The sequence below is a fragment of the Ahaetulla prasina genome, chromosome 4, assembly GCF_028640845.1.
Source record: "Ahaetulla prasina isolate Xishuangbanna chromosome 4, ASM2864084v1, whole genome shotgun sequence".
Lineage (NCBI taxonomy): Eukaryota > Metazoa > Chordata > Lepidosauria > Squamata > Colubridae > Ahaetulla > Ahaetulla prasina.
This window is the reverse complement of record NC_080542.1, coordinates 46592379-46619703: the sequence shown is the minus strand read 5'-3', so window position 1 is coordinate 46619703 and position 27325 is coordinate 46592379. Positions and strand designations below refer to the sequence as shown.

The 27325-nt window shown below is 41.4% G+C and overlaps 1 protein-coding gene across 1 annotated transcript; it reads left to right on the top strand.

Annotated features, from left to right (window-relative positions):
* The first annotated feature begins 642 nt into the window (after nt 1–642).
* Nucleotides 643–25752, top strand: RUNDC3A (RUN domain containing 3A). Its single transcript, XM_058180256.1, has 11 exons — nt 643–831; nt 8654–8778; nt 10842–10975; nt 14891–14976; nt 19528–19617; nt 19878–19958; nt 20614–20779; nt 22009–22166; nt 22440–22604; nt 23628–23734; nt 25472–25752. The coding sequence occupies exons 1-11, from the start codon at nt 725–727 to the stop codon at nt 25612–25614; spliced, it is 1362 nt and encodes a 453-aa protein (XP_058036239.1). The 5' UTR covers nt 643–724; the 3' UTR covers nt 25615–25752.
* Nucleotides 25753–27325: the final 1573 nt, after the last annotated feature.

Here is a 27325-nt window from a genome sequence, read left to right as displayed (position 1 = left end):
GTTCAACTTTCACACTTTCGTTATCGCAAGGTGGTCAATTTTATCCCATGTGAATCCCTGCCAGGAGGGCAAAGTGTGGATTGATCCTTCGCTTAACAACTTCAAGTGAGGAAATATCTCAGTTTATGTTGATTTTTATTCTTGCAGAACTGAGACAGTTTGCAGTGAAAACAGCAAAGAAACCCAGCACAGCCCCTAAATGCGGGAGAGGTATGGCGGGAGAGCTCTGTGCACGGCTGAAATGCCTGCATGAAATGACTGGAAAGCACTGACAAGAGAGGCGCCGCCTCTCCCTCTTCCCGTTCCTGGCTTCTCCGCCGGCGCCGACTATTCCCATCCTCGGGCATCACGTCATTGGCGAAGGGGCTGGTTTCCTCTGTGGAGGAGGAGGAAGAGGAGGCGGAGGAGGACCCCGCTTTCCATCAGCACCAAGGAGAGCTCCTCCCGACCTTCCCTCCCCTGTCGCCATTCGTCCGGCTTTGGCTGCTTTTTTTCTCCGAGCCATCCAAGAAGGGGGCTGGAGCTAATTTGGGGAAGAGAGAGAGGAGGGAGATATTACAGAGCCATCCGCTCTTGGGGGAGATTAACCCAACGCCTTGTTTTCTGGGGGAAAATAGGGAGAAGAGGAAGGGGGAGGGGAGGGGGTGGGGAGGAGGAGGAAGAGGAAGAAGAGGAGGAGGTAGCAGTGACACCACCAGGGCTATTGAGAGCATCTTTCCCCTGGATGGAATCACATTGTATCCGGTCCACTATGGCGCTGGGGTTGTCCTCCAAGAAAACCTCTTCCCGGAACATCTCAGTAGAAAGGAAAAATCTGATTACAGTCTGCAGGTAAGAGACTCTTTCATTGTGGGGGTAGGGGAGAGGGATGGAAGCAGACTGAATAAAAGAGTATTCACTCTTAGGCAGGTTCCCCAAGATAAAGGTGGGAGGAAGGCCAGATTAGTGGGCAAGGTGGAAATGAAAGGTGCCATTGCTCAATATTTTAATTTTATGTTTAAACATTTTTTAAAAAAAGAAAAAGTCTGAAAATGGCTAAACTTACACAATGTTTCACATGCATTTCACACAGGTAGTATGGTACGAATATGCAGTGCTTTGGGGGCAGAGGTAAAAAAAGTTGAAAGGCAAAAATACTATATTGAGTGATGAAAAAAACAATCAGGGAGATTGGAATTCAAGAGATCTAGGAGGGCAGACTAAGTTGGGCAGACAAGCAAATTGAAAGTTAAAAAAAGGGGGGGGACACACACACAAAAAAAACAGTGGTGTAGAGTCCCAAGGGAGAAGATGGGCCACACTATTCATCACTCCACTCAGCATAATCAATGGACATGCTAATTGGGAATGATGTGAGATTCCATCCAGCACATCCTCCATTATGTTCGCAGGATCAAGTTTTCAGCATATCAATTTATGGATTTGAAGCTCAAAGTAATTGTGATTTCCAGAAATGTATCCTTAATTAAATTAGAGTAGATTCTAACAACCTAGGAGATTTTCTCACATGGCCAGTAGACCTAAGGAATGTACCATATTGACCTTACCCTAATGCTAGCTATTTTCAGCCTTGAAATCCTTATTTTCATTCACAAACTGATCAGTTAGCTGAGACAGTTTCAGATTGGCAGCTGAAATTGCAGCTCCAGTGCAAGGGGGAAATTCTGGGAGGCAAGAGAAAGACTATCTGTAATTCTTAGTTGTTATAGTAAATTGCTGTCCTTTAGAATTGAATCCCATGAAGATGCAAGAAATAGGAAACAGAAAGTCACAGGGAGCCCTTTCAATATTAGAATCCCTTCCCTTCCTTCCCATTCTTTTTCTCAAAGAAAGGAAAGCACTCTCTTGGAAACAATATTGACAGAAGAATGCTATAGACATCCATTTAGGGAGATATGAGATCTGGGAAGTGACATCACTGTAGAGCAGTAGAAGGGACAGCGGGAGAAAAGGAGGACCAGCGGGCAGCTGCTATGGCAACAATCTCCATTTTCCAACAATGGCACTGAGCAAAAAGTAGAAGGACTGCCTTTAGTTTCTAGTTTCCTCAACCTATATAAAAATAGCATTGTTAAAACATGGAGAAATGGTGCAGCTTTTGTTGGAAGGTTAATGTTTTTATTGAGATAGACTTGCTTAAAATAATGACAATAGAAGAAACAGTTTGGGAAATAAAAGCAGAAGAGAAAATGGGCCTCTTCTGTTAGGATGAACTCATATATCTGACACCAGAGACTAGGTGACCTCTGCTTGTCTGTCAAAGTCAACTGCTCAGAAAGACAAATAAATGTGGATAATCCTAGCTTGGAGCCAACCAAACTTTCATGTCTCTTCCTTCCTGGGACTGGGCAGAATTGATGGTCATCTTGTTTTATTCAACAAGATGACCATGAGATTCTGTACTTTTTGTTTTTTCCAATGAAGTGAAGGGAGATGTACTCTTCACCTTAACGGACTTATTTTTAGGATTGAATGTTTTTTAAAAAATCACAATTATTCTTTTGTTTTTGGAAAGTTGGGTGCAATGTTGATCATTCTAACTTTCCAAAAGGAGCTGGGGTGGAGAAGATAAGAGAATGGGGAGCTAAAGTGATGAGAACAGCTTTTTCCAGTCTATTGTCTTTCTAATATTTCCAGCCAGCACAATTGTTGACTAAAGTATAAATCATGATCTATCCTTCTTAGACAAGCAAATATCAATAAGCAGTGCTTTTAAACTTAGGAGGAAGAAAAAAACTCTGGGAGATGGATGTAAATCAATACTATTCACACTGTTTTTAAATACATTCATTGTTTCCACCGAAAAAGAAAAAATCTACAGGAAGCATTTCTGTAGACAAGCCTTTTCTGCTATTTTCTTTTTCTTAATTTTATAGAAATTAAGCACTATATGTGCTTACATAAGTTAGAAGAAGGAGTAAAGAGTAGGTAATCTTGACAGATAAGATCCAGACATTATCAGCAAATATTTATATTGGCCATCATCCCATTGAACTCAAATAAGACCATCTTCTAGCTAGTTACACATAAGGCTAGTCTTATGTATACCCTCTCTATATGTGCACATGACAGATGTACTTGATAACAAAAATACCACAGAAAGAATATTGACATACGAAGTGGGGAGGTGGGCAGGCTTTCTGGAGAATCTTGAACATGTGCTAATTATTTTTTCTCTACCTTTGGGAGTCAATTCTGTGAAAAGGCAATTGGTTCATTTTTCACTGGGCTACATTTTTAATGCTGCATTAAGGAATGAGAAATTGTGATACTCATTAACACTATTCATCCTTCTCTTCATTTTACTTTTAAAAATAGGTGTATATGTTAAGAAACTTGATAAATACTCGAGTGATAACATTCGGCAACATTCTGAAAGGTACTCTCTGAGCAAATTCAGCCTAACCATTGAAGATAAATTACAGTATTATGCTTCACCTACTTGGATATGGTAATAGTATATATTCTGAGTGCCTAGGAGTAGATGGATATCACTATCACCATTTTTCTAAGAGCATCTAAATAGCTGCTATCTGAAGAATGAGAACATTGACTTTTAAAGAGAAATTGGTCAGATAATTCTGGTGTTATTATTTTCAGTCTTCAAATAGCTTACAGAATGTAGAGGTTTAGAGATGGATAAAAATACTCATTGCTGTCTGGGCTGTGCAAATCATTTCATGTCAGCCTGGAAGAAGATGCAGCTTCTTTAATACGAAAATAGATGCTTCACATGTGCTTCCATATAATGCAAAGCAGGTCATTTTAAAGGTTTAACAGCTCTGATGCTTATTTTGAATCACTTAAATCATATTTTCAAGTAGCTTCAATGCCATGTTTTTATGGGACTTTCAGGAATATTTTTTCAGGGATTGCAGCCACAGCATAGATAGGAAAGCATGAAAAGCCAATACAAAAACACAAAATGATTAAGTTGCAAAACAAGCAGAAAAGCAAATAGCAAGGGAATGGGTTTAATGCCAAATGCATCACAGGAAGTGAAGTAGATCAAGTAATTGTTTATATTGCTTTTATTTTTTCAAAAAAAATAAAAGATTGAATCAGGAGTCTTGATAGATAGATAAATAGATAGATAGATAGATAGATAGATATTTTCAAGTAGCTTCAATGCCATGTTTTTATGGGACTTTCAGGAATATTTTTTCAGGGATTGCAGCCACAGCATAGATAGGAAAGCATGAAAAGCCAATACAAAAACACAAAATGATTAAGTTGCAAAACAAGCAGAAAAGCAAATAGCAAGGGAATGGGTTTAATGCCAAATGCATCACAGGAAGTGAAGTAGATCAAGTAATTGTTTATATTGCTTTTATTTTTTCAAAAAAAATAAAAGATTGAATTAGGAGTCTTGATAGATAGATAAATAGATAGATAGATAGATAGATAGATAGATAGATAGATAGATAGATAGATATTTATTTTATTAAATTTCTATACCGCCCTTCTCCCGAAGGACTCAGGGCGGTGTACAGCCAGAATAAAAACACAGAATATATACAATTAAAAGAATTTAAAATGAACTATTACTATACGGCCAATAATTAAAACATTTAAAAATTTAAAATATTATTAAAACCCCAATTTAAAATCAACTATTTATGCCAGTCCTGCTTGAATGAATAAATATGTTTTAAGCTCACGACGAAAGGTCCGAAGATCAGGCAGTTGACGTAAGCCAGGGGGGAGTTCGTTCCAGAGTGTTGGTGCTCCCACAGAGAAGGCCCTACTCCTGGGGGCCGCCAGCCGACATTGTTTGGCAGACGGCACCCTGAGAAGGCCCTCTCTGTGAGAGCGTACGGGTCGATGGGAGGCATAAGGTAACAGCAGGCGGTCTCGTAAGTACCCGGGTCCTAAGCCATGGAGTGCTTTAAAGGTGGTAACCAGGATCTTGAAGCGCACCCGAAAGACTACAGGAAGCCAGTGCAGACTACGGAGCAGTGGTGTTACGTGGGAGCCACGAGCGGCTCCCATTACCACTCGCGCAGCTGCATTCTGGACTAACTGCAGCCTCCGGGTGCACCTCAAGGGCAGCCCCATGTAGAGAGCATTGCAATAATCCAGCCGAGACGTAACCAGAGCGTGAGTGACCGTGCATAAGGCATCCCGGTCAAGGAAGGACGAACTGGCGAACCAAGCGAACTTGGTAAAGGCCCTCCTGGTGACGGCCGCCAGATGTTCATCAAAGGACAGCCGACCATCCAGGAGGACACCCAAGTTGCGAACCACCTCCTTTGGGGCCACTAACTGCTTCAACAGTCAGCTGCGGATGCAGCTGACTGTACCGGGGTGCCGGCATCCACAGCCACTCCGTCTTGGAGGGATTGAGCTTGAGTCTGTTTCTCCCCATCCAGAGCCGTACGGCTTCCAGGCATTGGGACAGCACTTCGACCGCTTCGTTGGGGTGGTCCGGGGTGGAAAAGTACAGCTGAGTATCATCAGCGTAAAGATGATAACTCACCCCGAAACCACTGATGACCTCACCCAGCTGCTTCATGTAGATGTTGAACAGGGTAGGCGAGAGAATCGACCCCTGAGGTACCCCACAAGTGAGGCACCTCGAGGACCTCTGCCCCCCTGTCAACACCGTCTGCGACCGGTCGGAGAGATAGGAGGAGAACCACCGATAAACGGTGCCTCCCACTCCCAACCCCTCCAACCGGCGCAGCAAGATACCATGGTCGATGGTATCAAAAGCCGCTGAGAGATCTAATAGGACCAAGGCAGAGGAGCAACCCCTGTCCCTGGCCCTCCAGAGGTCATCCACCAACGCGACCAAAGCCGTCTCCGTGCTGTAACTGGGTCGGAAGCCGGACTGGAACGGGTCTAGATAGACAGCTTCCTCCAGGTGCCGGGGAAGCTGCCATGCAACCACACTCTCTACAACCTTCGCTAAAAAGCGAAGGTTGGAGACTGGACGATAATTACCCAAAATAGCTGGGTCCAGGGAAGGCTTCTTCAGGAGGGGTCTCACCACCGCCTCCTTCAAGGCGGTGGGGAAAGCCCCTTCAGCCAAAGAAGCATTTATAATCCCCTGGAGCCAGCCTCGTGTCACTTCCTGAGCAGCCAGTACTAACCAGGAAGGGCACGGGTCCAGTAAACACGTAGTTGCATGCAACCTCCCCAGCAATCTGTCCACGTCCTCGAGAGCCACAGAATCAAATTCATCCCAAATAACCTCAACAAGACGAGTCTCTGCCACCTCGGCTGAATCATCGCAATCATGATCCAAGCCATCACGAAGCTGAACGATTCTATAGATAGATAGATAGATAGATAGATAGATAGATAGATAGATAGATAGATAGATAGATAGATAGATGATAGATAGATAGATAGATAGATAGATAGATAGATAGATAGATAGATAGATAGATAGATTCTTATTAATTGCCAACTCTTATTAATTGCCATGGATTTTTCAGACATACTGTTGTACACACCTGCTCCTTTCAAGCTGTCCTGAACTAAAATGTTTATATTAGATTTTTAGCCAATAAAGAGATCAAGTTAGCAGCCAAATTGAATCCAAGGAATAATTAAAGATGTAAAAATCAAAAAGAATGTTCAGCTTTCCAAAAATTTTGGGATTATCAATTGATATTAGCCTTTATTAGACAGAACTGGCAAATTTCAGGTGCATATTTAATGACAAAATGCATTATAGCATTATGAGTTCATCTTTGGTTTACAGAGATCTGATTTTTTTTCTGATATTCACATTATTTTGTGTGAACTTTTGATGAACAGTCTACAACCTAAGCTTGATTTTTTAATTCATACTTGAATACTTAGGTAGGTAGCTGCAAAATTTGTTTACAGACTATAATGTTTAATTAATTACATAATGCATTTAGTGTTGTATAAGCATATGCAGTTTGAGATGCAAACAGAAGCAAAATACATCAAAATACTTTAATTACAACAGTAGAAGTTGTAAAATGTGAACAGTGAAACACTGAGTAAAAGCTGTTTCTCAGACTCCTGAAAGCTGAGGAATTCTTTATGTGAGCTATTTGTACACATACTTCACTTTGCATTTAAAAGAATTTACTTTTAACATATCGAGAAATAGAAATGATCTGCCCTAACAGAATTGTAACTACTATCATTCAGTGATATGGAAAAGTTTTCTAATTAGTGGGAAGCCAGCCTGGAGAGGTGATTCATGCAGAGATGCCATTGGCAGCCTCTTCTGAGGATGAGTAATTTTTTTAAGAGGGACCAATCCAATCACAGATGCTACGCTCTTACCCAGCAACACTCAGAAGGAATTATGGCCAGAGAAGTGGATCATACGGAAATGCAACAGCTACTCTCAGAAGCTATTTACAATTTAATTTGTATATGATATCAATCAGCCAATATTAGTTTGCAACAGAGCACTTAAGAAGTATTGATATACTTACTTTTGTGTAAATCTGGTTAGAGATATAGCTATAAGTCTCATCAGATTTATGCCAGAAAGTTTTAAGTATTCCTTAATGCACTGCTGCTTAAAGTCATTACTGGGTTTAACAAATAATCCGTTCAATAATTTTCCCAAAGCTGCTTAGAATAAAAATCTGCCATGTGTTTGTTCACTTGCCTATTTAATAGCCGCACTATTGAAACATTTGCAAGAAACTCAGTAATTAAAAACGTGTACCAGAACACATTTAAATGATCATTGTTATGTTTGTTCCAAATAAAGACAGGTAAAAGTTGAGTTAATCTAAATTGCCCTCATTTTACAGGAGGAGAAGCAAAGCAGCATATAAATATAAGAAAGTTTAGATTGGTCATCTGTTAAGGATAAATTATTCCAATTTGGGAAGGGATGAACTTCTGGTACCTGAAGCCTGACCCATTGATCTCTCTTCCTCCCACCCCATGTGCTTATGTAGGTCAAGTTATCTTTCACAAATTTGAACACTTCTGCTCCCAGAATCCTCAATAGAACTCTCAAGCTCTTTATTTCCTAAATAGCAGGATTTTTTATGACCAGTGATTAAAGCAGATATTTTTTAAATGCAAAACCTACATTTCATCACAGAATTCTGATGGTGGAAGACATGACTGATGTTCCTTTACAGTACCTGATCATCAGACAGCTTTATATTGTGGTCCTTGATGGACTCTAGGATTGTCCATGCAGTGACAAGGTACCAATGGGCTTTGAAATAATTATCTGTTAACTCTGAAACATGTAGGGAAAATTAATGTCAAACGTTTGAAGGCAGAGCATTTAAGCCCTCAATAACAGTGTTATTAAGATATGGATATAAAGTTCCATATATGAAGAAAAGGCTGTTGTTATTGGCTTTCTCTGTCCTGAATTAAGGAAGAGTCAGGTTTGGCAAGGAAGGCAAAAATGTTTCTAAAAGCTGTATTTGCTGAGCAAGGAGCATGGGAACAACAGGCTATAATGAGTGTCAGAAGCTACCTCGCTGAGGCTGAGCCCGAGCTTTCTGCTGCTACTTTATGAGCAAAGGCTGAGTCCATTGTGGAAAAGGAAGAACTTTGTCTTATGCTCATATTTTACAAATATGAGAAAAGCTGTATCTGGTGATTTGGCTTCTTTTTCCTTTTAAGGAAATTCCGTTTAAACAGAATTTCTATTTAAATTCTGTTTCCTTTTTTCATTCAATTGCAGATTCTCTGTGAATACTTTATTGGAAAAATATATGATAGAACCCATCGATGACTCATCCGAAGAGTTTGTCAACTTTGCCGCAATTTTAGAGCATATACTCAGCCATCGCTTCAAAGGGGATCATGGTAGGTCAAATAAACGTTATCTTGTGGATGAGGAGGATGATGGAAGTGGTGCTAATCTGCATCACTGCAAATTTATTATGTGGAGCTAAGCAAAAACTGCCTATGATTATGAACTCATGCATGGCTGCTTAGCCTATGCATGACTGATGCCTGCAAATTGTTGAGATAAAAATAGAGGAATCCCCTTTTAGATTCCTTATGTATCCAACATAAGTTTGGATGCAACCCCCCACCATATAGAATAGAATCATAGAATGATTTTTTAATAGAAGTCCCACTGATGTTAATATATCTAAACTGAAATGTCTATCTTTAAAAAACAATGGTTTGATAAAACAGTGGTTGATCTGCATATCCCCCATAACTCAGCATAAATTATAAACTAGGGATGTCTCAGTGTAATATAGTATTTTACCCTTCTGATTGGTAAGCAGCTAACCCTGTTTGCTTCAGGGTCACTCTTATCAATCCAATCTGTAAGAATTATTGCTTTCTTAAAGACAAAAGAAATTATGTTAAGAAATGGTGATTGTCAAGAAATAAACATTGAATCAGATGGATGGATGGAAGGGTCTAAAAATATAAATAAAACCCTTCTGAATCAAACCAAAAGTTAAGTCCATTTATAGCTCTGTGTCATATATTGATATTTATTGACCATATATTGATCACCATTAGGAATAACCAAGAAATTTTGTTATCTTAGGCGTGCCACAGGTGGCATATGGAGTCATATCGGTGGGCAAGTAAGCATTGCCCTGCCTCAGCTCCAGAGCGCATGCGCGTGCCAGCCGATTTTTGGGCCTTCTGGGCCCACCGAAAGTCAGAAAACAGGCTGTTTCCAGCCTCTAAAGGGCCTCTGGGAAAATGGGAAAAGCCCATTTTTTGTCCTCCCCAGGCTCCTAGAAAGCCTTTGGAACCTGAGAAGGGTGAAAAACGGACCCACCGGGCTCACCGTGCCATCGTGTCCCAAAAGTGGGGGGAGCGTGGGGAGGGGGGTCATGTGCGGGGGGGTGTGCATTGAATTGTGGGTGTGGGCATGCATGTGCATGACCCCCCCCACATGCTCCCCTTGCTTTGGCCACGCAATGGCCAAAAGGTTAGCCATCACTGTTTTAGGGCTTCAACAAGTATTTTAGAGCCTAAGCAAACAGGCTATTTGTGTTATTTGTGTCTTCCCAAGACACAACTCTTTGAATAAGATGCTGAACTAGAAACTAAAAGGCTGAAATCTTGCCCCCTACAGGTAAGAAAGCTGGTTGGGTAACTTTGTATACTCTATCCTGAATTGTACAAAATAAAGGCAGGAAATAAATACTTACATGCAAATAAAAACAAATATTTGTATTTATTTTTAAAGAACTAAAACTGTTCTATACACTTCTTTCTGCAAAGGCAGTTGGTTGTGGGATCCCCGTGTAAAAATGAGAAAAGGATAATGTCTGAGGAGGCTTCTATGAAAGTTATCATCTGCCTTGTCCTCTTTCTCTTCCCTGGGTCTTCCCAAGATATGACAGGCAGTATAAAGTATAAAAATGGATGTGGGACTGATGGTATTTTTCTGATGCAATTTCAAAATTCACCTTCTAAATAATAGCTGATATATAATTAGAATTAAGTACATCTGATTTTGACATTCATACAGAATTCCACTCCCATTCATCCCAAACTATTATGATACTATATATGTGCTGTATTATTATTATTTTTAGCAAAGAATGGAATTGTTTTGTGATTCCTGTTATAGCTGATAGCTATATTTCAATACCACCCTGAGATCTACCAATAGAGTTTTCTGGTGAAAACCTGTTTTCTGGTGAACTTTGATAAAGGAAGTTGGTCAAAGTACTTTATATTGGTCATTGACTAGATATAAAAAGTTTTAATACACTAGGGATGAAGAAGCAATGTATATACATAAAAATGTTAATGTGCGTCTATTATAGATTTAAGATTAGACTCCTTAGCAAGTAGCAGCTAATAGACAGCCATTCATTATTGATCAGTATTGTCTGCACTACACTACAAGTCTTTCCCCTCCTTCCCTCCCTGCTTCCTCCTAGGTCCTGCCAGTTGGTTTAGCTCTGATGGACAACGTGGCTTCTGGGATTACATCCGCCTGGCATGCAACAAAGTCCCAAATAACTGCGTCAGTAGTATTGAAAACATGGAAAACATAAGCTCCTCCAGAGCTAAGGTCAGAAGATCTCAGGGACTGAGGGAAGCCCTGTTGGGCCGACATTACATATAGCTAAGTGGCCACTTCAGGAGATAGATACTGGCAGTGGTGTATTAACCATTAAGCAGACTAAGCACATGCTTAGGGCACCAGGCCCAAAGGGGGCACCACAAAGTTTTATGTAGCCTAAGCTTGGCTTTATCTGTATAGTATGTACAAAGGAGGGGGGTACCAAGATTTGTCATTGCTTAGGGCACCAGTGAGCCTTAATTCGCCACTGGATGCTGGGGGCTGTGAATGACAGCCAGGTGTGTGAAAACAGAGCTGTTCATGCTATACAGCCTGCCCTACCTCCTAACACATTGTCTTTTGATACCATGGAGGTTGCTAGTCAATTGCCAGTTTATTTCTATATGTGGGATGGTGTTGGAAAGCATCTTGACTTTTACCTCACTTGACAAAATTCTTTGGACTTGCCCTTAAACCATCTTACCTTCCCTGCAGCTGTGCATCTGACTATATATGCAGATAGCAGAAGCAGGAAGAAAAGTAATAAGAGCTTTAAAAATGGTTTTTAAAAACTCAAGCATTTACATTGCTCCAGGATGGTGCAAAATTTGATAGTTGACATTGTTGGTATACATTGTGTTTCACAAAATTGAAAGAACTACATGGTTAATGGAAATACTCAAACAGAAAAAGTATTCTAATTTCTTTCTAAAGTTGGACACATTACCTTCTCTTGTGTTATGTTTGATATTAGTCCTACCTTTCTTAATCATTTGACAGTGTTCAGTTTGTGGTAATTTTCTGTCTGAAACATAGCTATAATCAAACATTTAGAAAGGAATACTGTTGTCCACAGTATTTGATATACCTGCTTTTGATGTGAATCTGCATTATAGGATAAAGATAGCTGGGAAGAATCTTTAAAAAACAGGTAAAAATCAGGTCAATGAGGTTTTGTCTTTAATTAATTTGGACTGTTCTGCTTCCCAATGGATGACTTATGAAAAGCTTTTATCTCTTACTTAATTTTCCACCACATTTATTTGATGCTCACTATTATTACTAAATGCAAACTTCAATGGTAGAATTGCTCACTCTTGATTACCAATTAAGTTTAAGATTGAGAGTTAAGCAGCTCACTTTTCAAATCAAAGGGAGATATAAAAATATTTTTAAATTAATTTTAATAATTCATTGCTGTATTTGAATATGTCTGTTATGTCTATAGTGACTTATCAACTACCTTTGAGTTTATTCAGGTAGTTTCCTGAGTTTATGTATGTTTCTGTTGGCTACTTATGGCCAACAGAAACACCACTTTGTGTGAATTATCTCTCCTTGTTGAAAATCATGGCTTCAGATTCCTATGAGTCATTGATTTGGACATACATTTCATCTGGAAACAGAGATGTGGTGAGCATCTCTAAGATTGACATCTATACTGTGGGATTAACTTGTTGTTTTGATGTGGAGAACTGATGAAGAATCTGCTTCCAGCCAAGGCAGAAATAGTATGGCAAACATTAGAACCTTGCATGGGTTCTTTGTCATTTATATTTATTTCTGGCAGAGCTACAATGTCTTGTTGTAAGAAAATGGACATAAAAAGTTAAGGCCTAAATGTTCTGTCATAATTGAGATTTCTGCCTAGGGGATCCCCTTGGATGGCACACTGACGCTCATAAACAGGGGTGGGCTGCTGGGGGTTTTCAGGGGTTTGGGAGGACCTCTAGCTAAGATTCCGTGCAATTCAGAGAACCCTCAAATCCCACTCCTGGCTGGCCCTGCCCACTCCACTCTGCCCCTCCCAGGACTCCCCACCCGGCCTGTTTTGGATGCTGGTAAGTGCAGGGCACAGGAAGGGTGAAAATAGGGCCTACCAGAAATTCGGGAAAGAGCCTCCAGAGCCTGGGGAGGCTGTTTTCACCTTCCTGGAGGCTCAAGGAAAGCCTCCAGAGCCCGGGGAGGGCAAAAACTCACCCATCCATTGTGCCATGGTGCAGGAGGCCAACTAGGCCATGACCCCATGGCCACGCCCACCTAGCAACTGGGCAAAGAACCCCTTGATAAAATTTTTGAAGCCCACACCTGCTCATAAACATATGCTGGGAGGTAGGAAAAGTCAACATAATGATTTTCATCCCATACCCATGATCAAAACACCACAGTGGTAGGGGCTTAATTGGGCATCCACCTTGTGGGTGTTTTTACTGTTGTTGATAGGCACATAAATGCCACTCCCATCCCCACCACCACAATAGCCTTGGGGAAATTTTTTAAATGGGGTAAATTGAGTCTCTTTGTTCCCTTCCTTAGCCAACACTGAGGTATGAGGGGTAAACATGTTGGCTTTACTGCAACTCAAGAAAAGAAAGATAAAAGGGCCTGTTTGTATGTTGCAGAGCCTCCTGGCCCCACACATCAGGCATAGCATGTGGGAAGAGAACAAAAGGCCCACCAAAAACTTTTGAAAATCACCAGATCAAGAAAGAGGAACCCATTTGTTCTCTTTTCCTACATTCCCTGCTAAAACAGTAGGTGGCTGAGAATGGAGAGATATTATCTCTTTTTCCCCCCGCAATTCTATTTATTCTTAGTCTTATTTCTGAGTGGGCATGAAGTGAGATCAAGTGCTGGATTTCCATCTTCTTCTTCTTCGTCGTCTTTCCAAAACTTTTAGCTTAAAGGGACTTAATTCTGTGAAACCAAATTCCAGAGGGAGAGAGGTCAGCTGGCTTCATTGTGCAGTCAGCCTGCATATCAGCATTCTGGGGAAATGATGGAGAGGGGCCATGGCTTTCTGAAATTTCTTTCTCTGGCTGCAGGTCCATTTGAGAAAAAACTGGGTAGGAGGAGGAGAGAGAGAGAAGAGGAGAACCTATTGCAGTGATGGCGAACCTATGGCATGCGTGCCAGAGGTGGCACACAGCGCCCTCTTTGTGGGCACATGAGCCATCGCCCCAGTTCAGGTCTGCTGCACATGCATGCATCTCTCGCCAGCCAACTGGTCTTTGGGTCTCTGCCACGCATGCACATGGGGCAGGGCGCAGGCCCTTGCATCCACGTGGGGTGGGGTGCAGGTGGGTGGGGCCCATGCACGGGGCCGCACAATCATTGCATTTTAGGGGTTTGGCTGCATGCATGTGCATTCACATACACATTGCAGACTTTGGGCATTCAGTACGGAAAAGGTTAGCCATCACTGACCTATTGCTTTAAATATAACTTGTCAGAAAGTCAGTTCCATAAAAACAGAAAAGTTACAATGATTTATGACAACTGGGACCAAAATTTCCACTGCTAAGCAATATGGTCATTAAGTGAGTTTTTATGATCACTTTTGCTGTGGTTGTTAAGGGAATCTGGCTTCCACCATTGACTTCGTTTGTCAGAACGCCCACCACCCTCCCAGGAATGTCGTAAATGGCAATCATATAACTTCAGGACACTGATACCAGTGTGTGTGTGTGTGTGTGTACATGTGTGCAAGTTGCCAAGTGCCCAAATTTTGATCATGTAACTGTGAAGATGTTGACTGTGAGTATGTATGAGGATTGGTTGTAACTCACATCGTTCAGTACCGTCGTAACTTTCAATAGCCATTAAACAAATGGTCATGAGTTGAGGACTATCTCTAAGGCAAAAACTTTGGAGAGGGTGAGACATACTGACTTTAAAAAAGGTACGTATTAGGAAACAGCAGTGGTTTAAGTTACTTAATGTCACAATAGGAACTTTCACTTGGCTGTCATCCAGCTTTCCTTAGATTTTTCCTAGCTATCTTTACTTTGTGTACAGATTCAGGTTGAATTAGATATAAATCTTTTTCAGCATTGGTCAGAATCTTGTGTTGAGTTAGTCCCTGTGCATTTACAATGAACAATTTTTGTAGTGCTGCCTGTACTAGCAAACTTTCTGTTTTAGGGCCGGGCATGGATTCGTGTGGCCCTGATGGAGAAGCGCATGTCTGAGTATATTGCAACAGCACTTCGGGATACTAGAACAACCAGGTAAGAACATCTGCACTTCCACCAAATAGTCACCCCCTTTTCCTTTGCTCCATTTTCATCTGATCAAGTAGGTCTGCAGCCCAACTCCTTAGTTACTTTCCCAACCAAAATTACAACTATACGGAGGAGCTCATGTAGGCCTTCCTATCAAAGAGGAAGGAAAAAACTGTCCCGAGCTCATAAGTATAAATACAGTTGTAAAGTTACATGCATGTAATTAGATATTTCAGAATCTCAAAAAGTAGACTCCAGTTTGGAAATCTTGTACTCCCTATATAATGACTCTTCTGTTGTTTTTCGTCTGCAATATATAGTAGTCATAAATGAACTTGTATTCTGCAGGTGCAAGACAATTACTCTCAACTCTTTCTGGAAATCTATGTATCTTAAATTCTAAGCCTAAATGGGCAAGAGACTCTTATGGTGTAATATTTGGCCCTAGCCCAGTTTTTGAGTTGCTTGATCCTAACATCATATACAGAGAAAGTGTATGTGCCTAATGCTTTGGCTGTATGAAGCAAAAGTGTCTTAAGTTCAAACCGTTGACTAAGTGGATTTGTTTGGGCCTAAAGGTGTTATATACATCAGAATTTCTGGATGGCTTAGAGCATGGGTGTCAAACTCGATCATGTCATGTGACATCACATGATGTATTGTGACATTTTTTTTCCTTTGTGGAACCGGGGTGGGCATGGCTTGCACGTGATACATCTGGCCTGCGGGCTGCCAGTTTGACACCCCTGGTTTAGAGGTACCTTGATCCTATCTAGTGGGGCTGGACTTGAAGAGGGCAGTAAGCAGTGGTGGGATTCAAGTAATTTAACAACCAGTTCTCTGCCCTAATGATTTCTTCCAACAACCAGTTCACCAAACTGCTCAAAAAGTTAACAACCGGTTCTCCCGAAGTGGTGAGAACTGGCTGAATCCCACCACTGCCAATAAGCCTGTAAACCTCTCTTGCTCCTACCCAGAAGCTCCTACCCAGTTTTGGCAGGTTGCAGAGGAAAGAATCTGCCTTTGCCTTAATTTTTAAGAATGTGTCTGGGAACCAAAATCGTCCCCATATGTTTTTCTTGAAATTTAAAGTACTGGGCTTATGTGGCTTGGGTTAAAGCAAGCAAGAGTTGTTTCCTGTGGAAAGAAGGGTGGAGGCCAGAGGTGGGTTTCAGCAGGTTCTGACCAGTTCTGGAGAAGTTTTGAGTATTTCGGAGGACCGGTAGTAAAAATTCTGACTGGCCACGCCCCCATCTATTCTCTGCCTCCTGAGTCCCAGCTGATCGGGAGGAAATGGGGATTTTGCAGTAACCTCCCCCCAGAGTGGGGACGGAATGGAGATTTTACAGTATTCTTCCCCTGTCACGCCCCCAGGCCACGCTCACCAGGCCACACCCACAGAACTGGGAGTAAAAACTTTTGAAACCCACCACTGGTGGAGGCATCATTTCAGTAAAGCAATATTTTATAAATAGTTTTGACATGGGATGACCTTATAGTATCTGTCTATATACATTGTGTATATTCCTTTCTACTCTAAAGGAGAAGTATGTAAATGTACCTTTTTTCCCCCCATATTTATAATACAGATAGTCTTTGACTTACAACACTTCAGTTAATGACCTCTCAAAATTACAAAGGCACTGGAAAAAGTGACTTACTGTATGTCCATTTTTTACACTTATAATCACTGCAGCATCCACATACTTACATGATCAAAATTCAGATGTTTGGCAACTGACTCAACTTTATGACGGTTGCAGTGTCCTGGGGTCATGTGAACCCCTTTTGCAGACTTCCGACAAGCAAAGTCAATGGGGAAGCCATATTCACTTAACAACCATGTTGCTAATTTAACAACTGCAGTGACTCACAACCCCTGAGGCAAGAAAGGTCATAAAATGGGCCAAAATCCACTTAACATCTGTCACACTTAGCAGCAAAAAGGTTGGGCTCAGTTGTAGTCATAAATTGAAGACTACCTGTAATAGCATGGTGGGAGATATGGGATCATATCTGGAGTTAGGAGATTTAGTAACAGAGCCAGTGTCATGGTCAGATCATTTCCTCCTTCGCTTGGACTTTCGGACCGCTACCCACCACCGCAGGGAGATGGGACCAACACGCTGGTTCCGTCCCAGGTGCCTGATGGACCCTGAGAGGTTCCTGACGGAGCTTGGGCCATTCCCTGAGGATCTGGCCCACGGCACGGCGGAAGAACTAGTTGTGGCTTGGGAACAGGCCACGGCTGGGGCTTTAGACCGTTTCGTGCCTTTGCGGCCTCTGACCCGGTGTAGATCTCAACCGGCCCCTTGGTTTTCTGAGGGGCTGAGGGAGAAGAAACGCCGGAGAAGACGCCTAGAGAGTACCTGGAGGTCCAGCCATTCCGAAGCTGACCGGACACTAGTTAGGTCTTACCCTAAGACCTACCTAGTGGCATTGAGGGAGACGAAGCGTTATGTTTCCTCCCTCATTGTGTCGGCAGATAACCGCCCGGCCGCCCTGTTTCGGGTGACCCACTCTCTCCTTCATCAGGAGGTGCGGGATGACCCCTTACAGGGACGCGCCGAGGAGTTTAGTGGTTATCTATACGATAAAATCGTTCAGCTACGGGATGGTTTGGACCAAAATTGGGATGATCCAGGTGAGAGGGCGGAGACTCGTCTTGTCGAAATTGTTTGGGATGAGTTTGACCCTGTGGCTCTCGAGGACGTGGACAGGTTGTTGGGGAGGTTGCACGCCACCACATGTTTACTGGACCTGTGCCCCTCCTGATTGGTGCTGGCCACACAGGAGGTGACATGAGGCTGGCTCCGGGGGATCATTAATGCCTCCTTGTTGGAAGGGGTCTTCCCTGCCTCCTTGAAAGAGGTGGTGGTGAGACCCCTCCTCAAGAAGCCTTCCCTGGACCCAGCTATTTTGGGAAATTATCGTCAGGTCTCCAACCTTCACTTTGTTGCGAAGGTTGTAGAGAATGTGGTGGCATGTCAGTTACCCCAATACCTGGATGAATCTGTCTATCTAGACCCGTTCCAGTCCGGCTTCCGGCCCTGATATAGTACGGAGACAGCTTTGGTCACGTTGGTGGATGATCTCTGGAGGGCCAGAGACAGGGGTTGTTCCTCTGCCCTGGTCCTGTTAGATCTCTCAGCGGCTTTTGATACCATCGACCATGGTATCTTGCTGCACTGGTTGGGGAGTTTGGGAGTGGGAGGCACCGTTTATTGGTGGTTCTCCTCCTATCTCTCTGACCGGTCGCAGACGGTGTTGACAGGGGGGGCAGAGATTGACCGCGAGGCGCCTTACTTGTGGGGTGCCGCAGGGGTCGATTCTCTCGCCTCTCCTGTTCAACATCTATATGAAGCCGCTGGGCGAGATCATCAGTGGCTTTGGGGTGAGGTACCATCTGTATGCTGACGATATGCAGCTGTACTTTTCCACCCCGGGCCACCCCAACGAAGCTGTCGAAGTACTGTCCCGGTGCCTGGAAGTCGTACGGGTCTGGATGGGGGAGAAACAGGCTCAAGCTCAATCCCTCCAAGACGGAGTGGCTGTGGATGCCGGCATCCCGGTACAGTCAGTTGCAGCCACAGCTGATTGTTGGGGGTGAGTCACTGGCCCCAATGGAAAGGGTGTGCAACTTGGGTGTTCTCCTGGATGGACGGCTGTCGTTTGAAGATCATTTGACGGCTGTCTCCAGGAGAGCTTTTTACCAGGTCCGCCTGGTCTGCCAGTTGCGCCCCTTCCTTGACCGGGATGTCTTATGCACGGTCACTCACGCTCTTGTCACCTTTCGCTTGGATTATTGCAATGCTCTCTACATGGGGCTCCCCTTGAAGTGCACCCGGAGGCTCCAGTTAGTTCAGAATGCGCGGGTGATAGAGGGAGCCGCACGCGGCTCCCATGTAACACCACTCCTGCTCAGGCTGCACTGGCTGCCTGTGGTCTTTCGGGTGCACTTTAAGGTTTTGGTTACTACCTTTGAAGCGCTCCATGGCTTAGGGCCAGGGTACTTACGGGACCGCCTACTGTTACCCCACGCCTCCCACCGACCCGTACGCTCACACAGAGAGGGACTTTTCAGGGTGCCGTCCGCCAAGCAATGTCGGCTGGCGGCCCCCAGGGGAAGGTCCTTCTCTGTGGGTGCTCCTACCCTCTGGAACGAACTTCCCCCTAGTTTGCGTCAATTGCCTGACCTCCGGACCTTTTGCCGCGAGCTGAAGACGTATTTGTTTATTCGCGCGGGACTGGCTTAAATTTTAAATTTTAATATTTTAATAGGGATTGAATTTTAATTTATATTTAATATAAATTTTAGGGGTTTTTAGGTCTAAATATTTTAAATTTTTGCCAATTATATAATAAATTTTTAAATCTCTGTTTTAGTTGTAAATTGTCATTGTTTTATATTGGCTGTGAACCGCCCTGAGTCCTTCGGGAGAAGGGCGGTATAAAAATCTAATAAATAATAATAACTAATAATAATAATAATAATATCTTTTTCCACATTTACACCTATTTAATCAAGAATGACTCTCCTCACCTCTCCCTCTGTAGGAGATTTTATGACGATGGAGCAATAATGCTGCGAGAAGAATCGACTGTCCTTACAGGAATGCTGATTGGCCTCAGTGCTATAGACTTCAGGTACATTGATGCCCTCAAAAATAAACATTTTTGTCTGGATAAGCACTGTTACTCTGGGTAAGCATTGTATTTTCCATGACGTACCTATTGAAAGAACTACATTTGATTGCCTTTGCACATAAAATCAAATAAACAATATTGTGGTGATGCGTGTGCCCAACTGATGTTAGAACTGTGATACTGCCCTAAACTATCTATGGTAGGTACTCCAGAGAGAGGGATCTTTAAATAATTAAATCCAATATTGATTTGTTTTACAGTTTTTGCCTCAAAGGGGAAATTATGGATGGTAAGACACCAGTGGTTATCGACTATACTCCATATCTGAAGTTTACACAGAGGTAATGGGTTTTCCTAATGTTGCCTTGTGTCATTAGGATTAGGCTACAGAGCTGGATGGCAGAAGGTTCTCCAGGGCTAGAAATATAAACTTGATTGTTCAGAGTTGAAGATAGGCATGTTTAATTTAAAGGGGAGTCTCCCATATATAAAAAAAGTAAGAACACATTCTAAACTGGTTCCACATGTAATACAGATTGGGTCATCATCATCATCATCATTAGAGAAGGTACTGAGGTGTCAAAATTAATTATATCCCTTCTGATCATAAATTTGCATAAGATGACATTATGAATGTCATCTTAAATTATGAATGCCCCTGCATATTAACAAAAATAACCGTTCCCATGAAGATAAATAAATAGCAGAACAGGTAGAACAGAATGCCTTAACATTCTTTTTGTAGGCTAATTTTTTTTTTAAATGGAAGTTTTCAGAATGGTATTCTTTGGACTTAAAATGATTAGCTATATCTATGTCGGACAGGTACATGGCATTCATTGAAAAAAACCTGTAGAAACCCCTCAAGCCATTCTTATTAGGATCACTAAAATATAGCTCTGCTGTCTGTAAACTTGAAAGGAAATGGAAGACTCTAGCATTAAATCGTGCATCCCATTTCAGTCGCTTTTTTGCAGTAAACTTCAATCTCTCTAGTTATGATTACCTAAGTGATGAAGAGGACCGGCACAGCCTGGAAAGCAGTACCAGTGAAGAGAGCTCTCCTGACCATCCTTACTTACCATTAGTGACTGCAGAAGACAGCTGGTACATTAAATGGCGCAAGATAGAGCAGAAGTTTCGCATCGTCTATGCACAAAAGGTACCTGGAGTTCAAGCATGAGCATAGGGCTCTGAGAGTCAAATCTACACCGGGCATAAAAGCAAAATGTCTCAGAAGGCATGGAAATGTTCAAGGTTGCACATCTGAGATTGGAGCGAGATTTAGAAATAGTGCTCCAGCCTCAGAGAGAGGAAACTGACAAAGGAGCCCCTCCTGTGCTCCACAGGACTTCTAAAATCAGCCGTTTGAAGTTTAAAAAAAAAATCAAAGGAAGATTTTCCAGGAGGGGCTAAGAGATCTAAATAAAACTTCCATGGAAAAGAGCTAATAGATGCAGAGTAGACATGGAGAGGGATTACCATATGGAAAATTTTTGCTGTTAGGGTGGTATTTTATTGGGGAAGAAACTTCTCATTGAGGAAAATCAGATTCTGGGGTTCTTCTAAACTGATGACTTCAAATGTATTGGATTATGGGCAGTGTTTGGTGACATAAAAATTATAGCCCAGTATAATTGGAAGTCACCAGATTACCTACAGGAAATTTTGCAATAGGTTAACATAGTTATCTGTTCAGAATCTGTAACTAAGTCAGGAGTTAATTAAAGTTTATTGATTATTTTACCAGACAGACAATTCTTAATATATGTTTGGTTTCCTCCTCTTCTTCAAGAAATACATCCAAGGAACAACAGGTTAGGGAAGGCTTTTGATTAACTCCACAAAATACTTTTTGCCACACTTTAAATCATTTAAATCAGCTCCTATTGCTATGTACCAAAGATACGCAACTTTGGACTACATGCTAAAGAAATCCCTTAGAAGTCCTTCTTTTATGCTTCCCTTTGTCAAAAAAAACCCCCAAAACACTGGGAACACATCTTCTGCATTGTGGTCACCTAAACTTTGAAATGTCTTTTTTAAGGATTACCTGGTGTAGAAAACATATATTTTGGTGCAATATTTTTAAATTTGCTTTCTAAAGGTTTATACTTGCTAAATTTTTAGCCATCTGTTGGTTTATTGATTTATTACTACTAATTTTGGTATGCTAGAGAGTTCAGTCCTGATAAAACTTTTGAAGGTTATTAAATCAGTAGTCTAAAAAAGAGGTTAGCAATTCATGGACAAGAGTCATTTTTAAACATTCTTGCCTGTTGGCTGTTTTTGCAGTTTACTCCAATAATCCATTAATTTTTTGGCAATTTGATTGTATTACTGCATAGGAATTCATTTTTCTCCCTTTCCCCCTCATTTGCTGTGTCCCAGGGCTATCTAGAAGAGCTAGTTCGGTTGAGAGAGTCACAACTCAAGGATCTGGAGGCAGAGAACAAACGCCTGAAGTTAAGGCTGGAAGAGGTGAAGGTGCAGAATCAGTTAGAGAAACGGGAATTGGAAGGGATCATCCTGGAACTGCAAGAGCAGCTGTAAGTAAGATCCAACCCCATATACTCTCCTTGCCAGTAATAAATAGGCCCAAATGGAATCCATTTCCCTTTGTCCTATGAGTCCTATGTCCTATAAGGTTTGTTAATACTAGATTCTGAGTCAATTGCCTTACACACTGTAAACCGCCCTGAGTCTTCAGAGAAGGGCGGGATATAAATGTAAATTAAAAAAAAAAAGTGGGAGGACAGACAGTATTTTTCTCTGGTTCCTTGCTTTGAGATGACAGGTTGCATTCCCTCCTCCTCAATCAGATTTCCCTCCTCCTGCTCTGCCCTCAGGACGGGCCTCATCCCTTCAGACAACAGCCAGTTCGTCCAACTCTCCAAGGAGATGTCTGCACCCTTGGTGAACCAGTGGCCCTCTTTGGGTACACTGAATGGTAATGAAAGCCATGCAGAAGCCAAGATATTCAGGAGGTGAGTGTGTGCCTAAAAGATGTAACCTTTTCTCTAATCTCTTGCATCCTCACCACAATTGCTGAAAATCTGTCGTACATGTTTCCTCCATTTCAAGACAAGAAATAAGTTTTACACTTTTCAGTAAGTTTAAAATTCATGGGAAATAATTTAATATTTTTCCCAGTTTCCATTTTCATCACTAACTTGCTTATCACAGCTCTTCACATGCCCCATCTTTCCATTAAAATATTGCCTGCCTTTGTTCCACATCTAATTCTCTATTTGCTCACTCTAGGTCAACTTTTCTCTGGTTTCAATTTGTCTTACTAAAATAGCCAATCTGTTTTTAAAGAGAACCAGAAAATTGATTCTTTTTCAGAATAAAAGCATCAAACATTGATGTTCTTGGAAAAGGATTAAGGCCACCACCTAATTTAGAGTGCGTCTTCATTATCTAGGAAACATTTTATCCATGGAAACAGGTTTCTTTTGGCAATCCTGCCACAGAGGTGGGCAATTACAAACCATAGTTGTATGGTCAGTCAGTCCCTAAAGTGTGCCTGAAAAACAGTCTAGCTATCTGATTTCAGTAGCTACATGTTTTAAGATGTGCCTCCTGTACACATCAGCATCATATAGCCATGGGATATTTTTCTGGTAGCCTGCTTAAGTCTTCCTATATCAAGTTTTGGCAGGGGTGCCTTCGGAATTATGAGACCAAGTTATGAGCCCTTTAAACATGGCTCATGTGATGGGCATGATCAAAGTCAATTATAAACCACCCATTGCAAAAAAATTAAAAAAATCGAAGTGAAAGATGCTTCCAGGATGCCCTCCGACATTCACCTTCCTTTTTTTTTTCTTGATAGATGGTCACTTTCAAACAAAGCAGTGGTTTGTAGCCACTCACTATCTCTAGGTAGGACAGAGGAGCTGGCAGATCTCAACAGTTATCATCAGAATACCGCACTAGATATGTACACATTTTGGGATTTAATTCAGAAATGTCTCCCAATTCTTTTTTTTTTTTCTTTTTTCCAGGCACAGCTTCATGAGCACAGATCAACTCTCCACAGAAATAAGCTTGAGTTCTGATTCACAACGGATGGGGGAAGGGAAACATGAAGGGGAACCTTGGGGGCCACTGGGTAAGAGTTTGCATATTTTTGGGAAATATCTGTGATTAGAGTTGAACATCACTCAAAGCCCTTGTGTGATTTCATTTGGCTTAATGTTTTCCGAACCCAACCATATTGTCCTGCTCAACCATCTGTGGTTTAGTGTTAATCCCAAAATGACTTACCGTATATACTCGAGTATAAGCCGAGTTTTTCAGCACGTTTTTTGTGCTGAAAAACGTCCCCTCGGCTTATACTCGAGTATATACGGCTTATACTCGAGTTTTTTTTTCTTCTTTTTTTCACATTATACCGGATGGCGCAAACTTGGCGGGCTTTTGCATTAGCGCGGGGAAGCCCTGCCGGTGCAGTGAGAGGGCAGGGCGGGGGAGCCGCCAGCCTTCTCGGCTGAGGGAGGGAGGGTTTCCCCGACCGGTAGCTGCCTCATTTCCCACCCTCGGCTTATACTCGAGTCCCCAGTTTACCCCAGTTTTTGGGGGTAAAATTGGGGACCTCGGCTTATACTCGGATCGGATTTTTTTTTAAAAATCCGGCTTATACTCGGATCGGATTTTTAAAAAAAAAAAAAAAGACATGCCACAGCTTGTCATGCCCTTTGGCCTTCACATTTTCTTTTTCCTTCCACATATGTGAATTCTAGCTCTCACAGAGAACATTTATTAAATTTATAGGCCACCCATCTCCCTGATAAGACAATTCTGGAAAAATTTAGAGTCCCATAATTAATATTTTCCAAGGCAAATATGTTACAGAAAAAACAGATTCTTGGTCTTGGCTCAAATCAAGCTGAGACTACGAAATCACACTTCCTGTTTTCTGCATAATGTATGCAAAACAATTATTAGTTTCAAGAAATAAATAGTTCCAGTAATTGATTCCTCACAAACCATAAATTCTATTTCGCATTAAGCATTGTTTGCAGAGCTTTCAGTGACTTCACAACTAGAAATAAAGCAAAAATAGGTTTTGTTGTTCCATCTCCCTCTGGGCTTGCCTTGTTCCAGTTGACCTTTCAATATATATTATGTAATTCTGTTCAAACTACCCTGAATTTATTAGAATTCAGTAGCCTTTTATATTTTATGCTTTAAACAATTATTTTTATTGTTTGAATTATTAAGATATTAGAATCATTTTAAGTTGATGTTCAGGAACAAAACATTGGACATAGCATTTAGTAGCTTCAAATTGATGCTAAGGTGAAATTATTCACCATTATTTGTATTTTGTCTTGAAATGTGTCTTTTCTCAATCAAGAGGCACATTCATGACAATAACATACAGAAGACAGGCTTCTTTGCAGTATCATAATTCTGTTCTGTATTCTCAATCTTCTTTTTAGGGATACTATTCAAGTAATATGGACATTCATCTTATGCAATGCCAGCCTTCTGTCTCTCTCTCTCTCTAAAACAATCGTGTAATTAATTTTTCAAGTTACAACTGCTGATTTTTGAATTAAGCTCTAAATTTTTAATCTTTCAATAAAGTTAATGAACTTTTATTAAGGAGTTATTAATAATTAACGAATTATTGAAGGTGGCACTAAGTGCCTGCCATGTACAGCCTCAGACTCTTCAAAAGTTATCAATAGATTTAATTTTTAAGCCAAAGTAGAAATTCAACACACAGGGAAAGTTTTAGTTTTTAATCTAGCTGTACCCCTTGTTGGAATATAGGCCAGCCATATTCTCAGAGGTGCTCTACGCTCATTTTAAACCCCTCCCTCTCTTCTTCTCTCTGCAGGAAAGGACCCAACTCCATCAATGTTGGGCCTCTGTGGATCTTTGGCCTCTCTGCCTAGCTGCAAGTCTTTAGCTAGCCTAAAATCCAACGAGTGTCTGGTGAGCGACAGTACAGAGCCTAGCCCTGCTCATAGTCCCAGCTGAGACAGCAGCAGACTATTCTCATAAATCTTAAAAATGTCTATGAAGGAGATTTTGGGTGGACAAAACATCTTGAGTCAAGCCCCTTTGGCTTGTTTCAGTAGGTGGGGAGGGCAACTGAACCATTTAGCCAGCTTGATGCAAAAGGGCAAGGTGTCTGCTTCCTGTTTCTTAGAATATCAAAATATTCTTAGAAACCCAGACTTTTTTCCTTAAATTGGGAGCAGAGAAAAAAAAATTGAGAAAGCACCCCCTTTGTCAGAAAATGGAAGAATTGGCAACAAAAAGCGCTTTTCTAACATGATGCTGTATATATGTAATGTATATTATATATGGTTGAGATTGCCAAAAGGTGGCTGCCTCGGCAAAACAACATTTAAGAAAAAATTCTCTGTCTATTGCCAGAGGCAGAAAGATAGATCTCTACAAGTTGAAAGCTGCTGCACATCGTTCAGTGTGAAGATTTGCACAATGGACAAGGAAATTGCCTGGTCCTGTATCTGTCCCCTTTCATTGAAGTGAATGCTCTGTGGTTGTGTTCCTGAAAACAGCATTTTAAGACTTAGTTGTGGGAAGGGAGATAATTTGTTACCCATGTTAAGCCCACTGCCGCACTTCAAAGACAACTACAGGATCTGCTTTGGTTAATCGTATTACAGAAAGGGGATTCAAGGCAGTTTCAGATTCCTGGATAACTTTGCAGCACAAGAATCATTTTTGTGTCTTCCTTGGTCTTGCCACACTTGAATGAGTCTACTTCTAACATGTTTCTCCTGCATGTTGCTATCCCATTGGAAATTTCTGCTATAGGGACAGAACACTGGAAGTTAAAGAAGAACCAATATTTATATCTTGACTTTTGATCTGTGCCATAGTTCTGAAACAGCAAGACAAACATTAAGAATCTACTCCAGGATAAATCAAGATCATCACTGACCAGAACTGAGAAACTGACTAGTACCACCTAGTGAGATTGTTAGAACAGACAGACATTAAATCAAATTAAGGAGTTGGCAGACAGTGCTTGCTGATGCTTATTTTCTGGTAACAAATCCAGGTTGGGTTTTTAAATTCTGCAGTCACTAACAATTTTAACAGTGACCAACTATGTCAAGAATGGGACAAGTCACTTAGTCTTCCCATTCTTCTCTCCAAGTCTCAATGGTTATACACAAAAGGAAAGCGCTTCTTCCCATAACCTTGTAATAATGACAGTACTGTTAAAATTCCAAAGCCATAGCTGAAAACCTTTGGTATGTCTATGTGGGTGGCAAGGGAATTCACATTTCTCCCAGTTAGAGTACTGAGAGATAAACTGGCTGTGCTTATGAGCATTGCAAACTTAGCCTATGTTGCTAGTTACGGTTTGTGTACGTTTATAACACTGGCTTGACAGAACCAGGCAAACTCCACTGTTTTGGCATCATACATTTTCTCATAAGCTATTATCTGCAAATTTCTGAAAGAATGGGGAATTGCTCAAGACCAATTGATAAGCTGATGGTAGATGCACGAAACTCAATAGTTTCCCATTACTGCCAAGGTTATTTAGAAGAATCTTATCCCAGTGCAACATTTCCTAGTATTAGACTATGTAAATCTTCTGAGGCTCATTATATACGACAGGATCAGCAATACAACACCTGTGATCACCATGTCATACAAGATTTCCTATGGCTGTTAAAATAAATTCAATTCATACTAGGGGCTATCT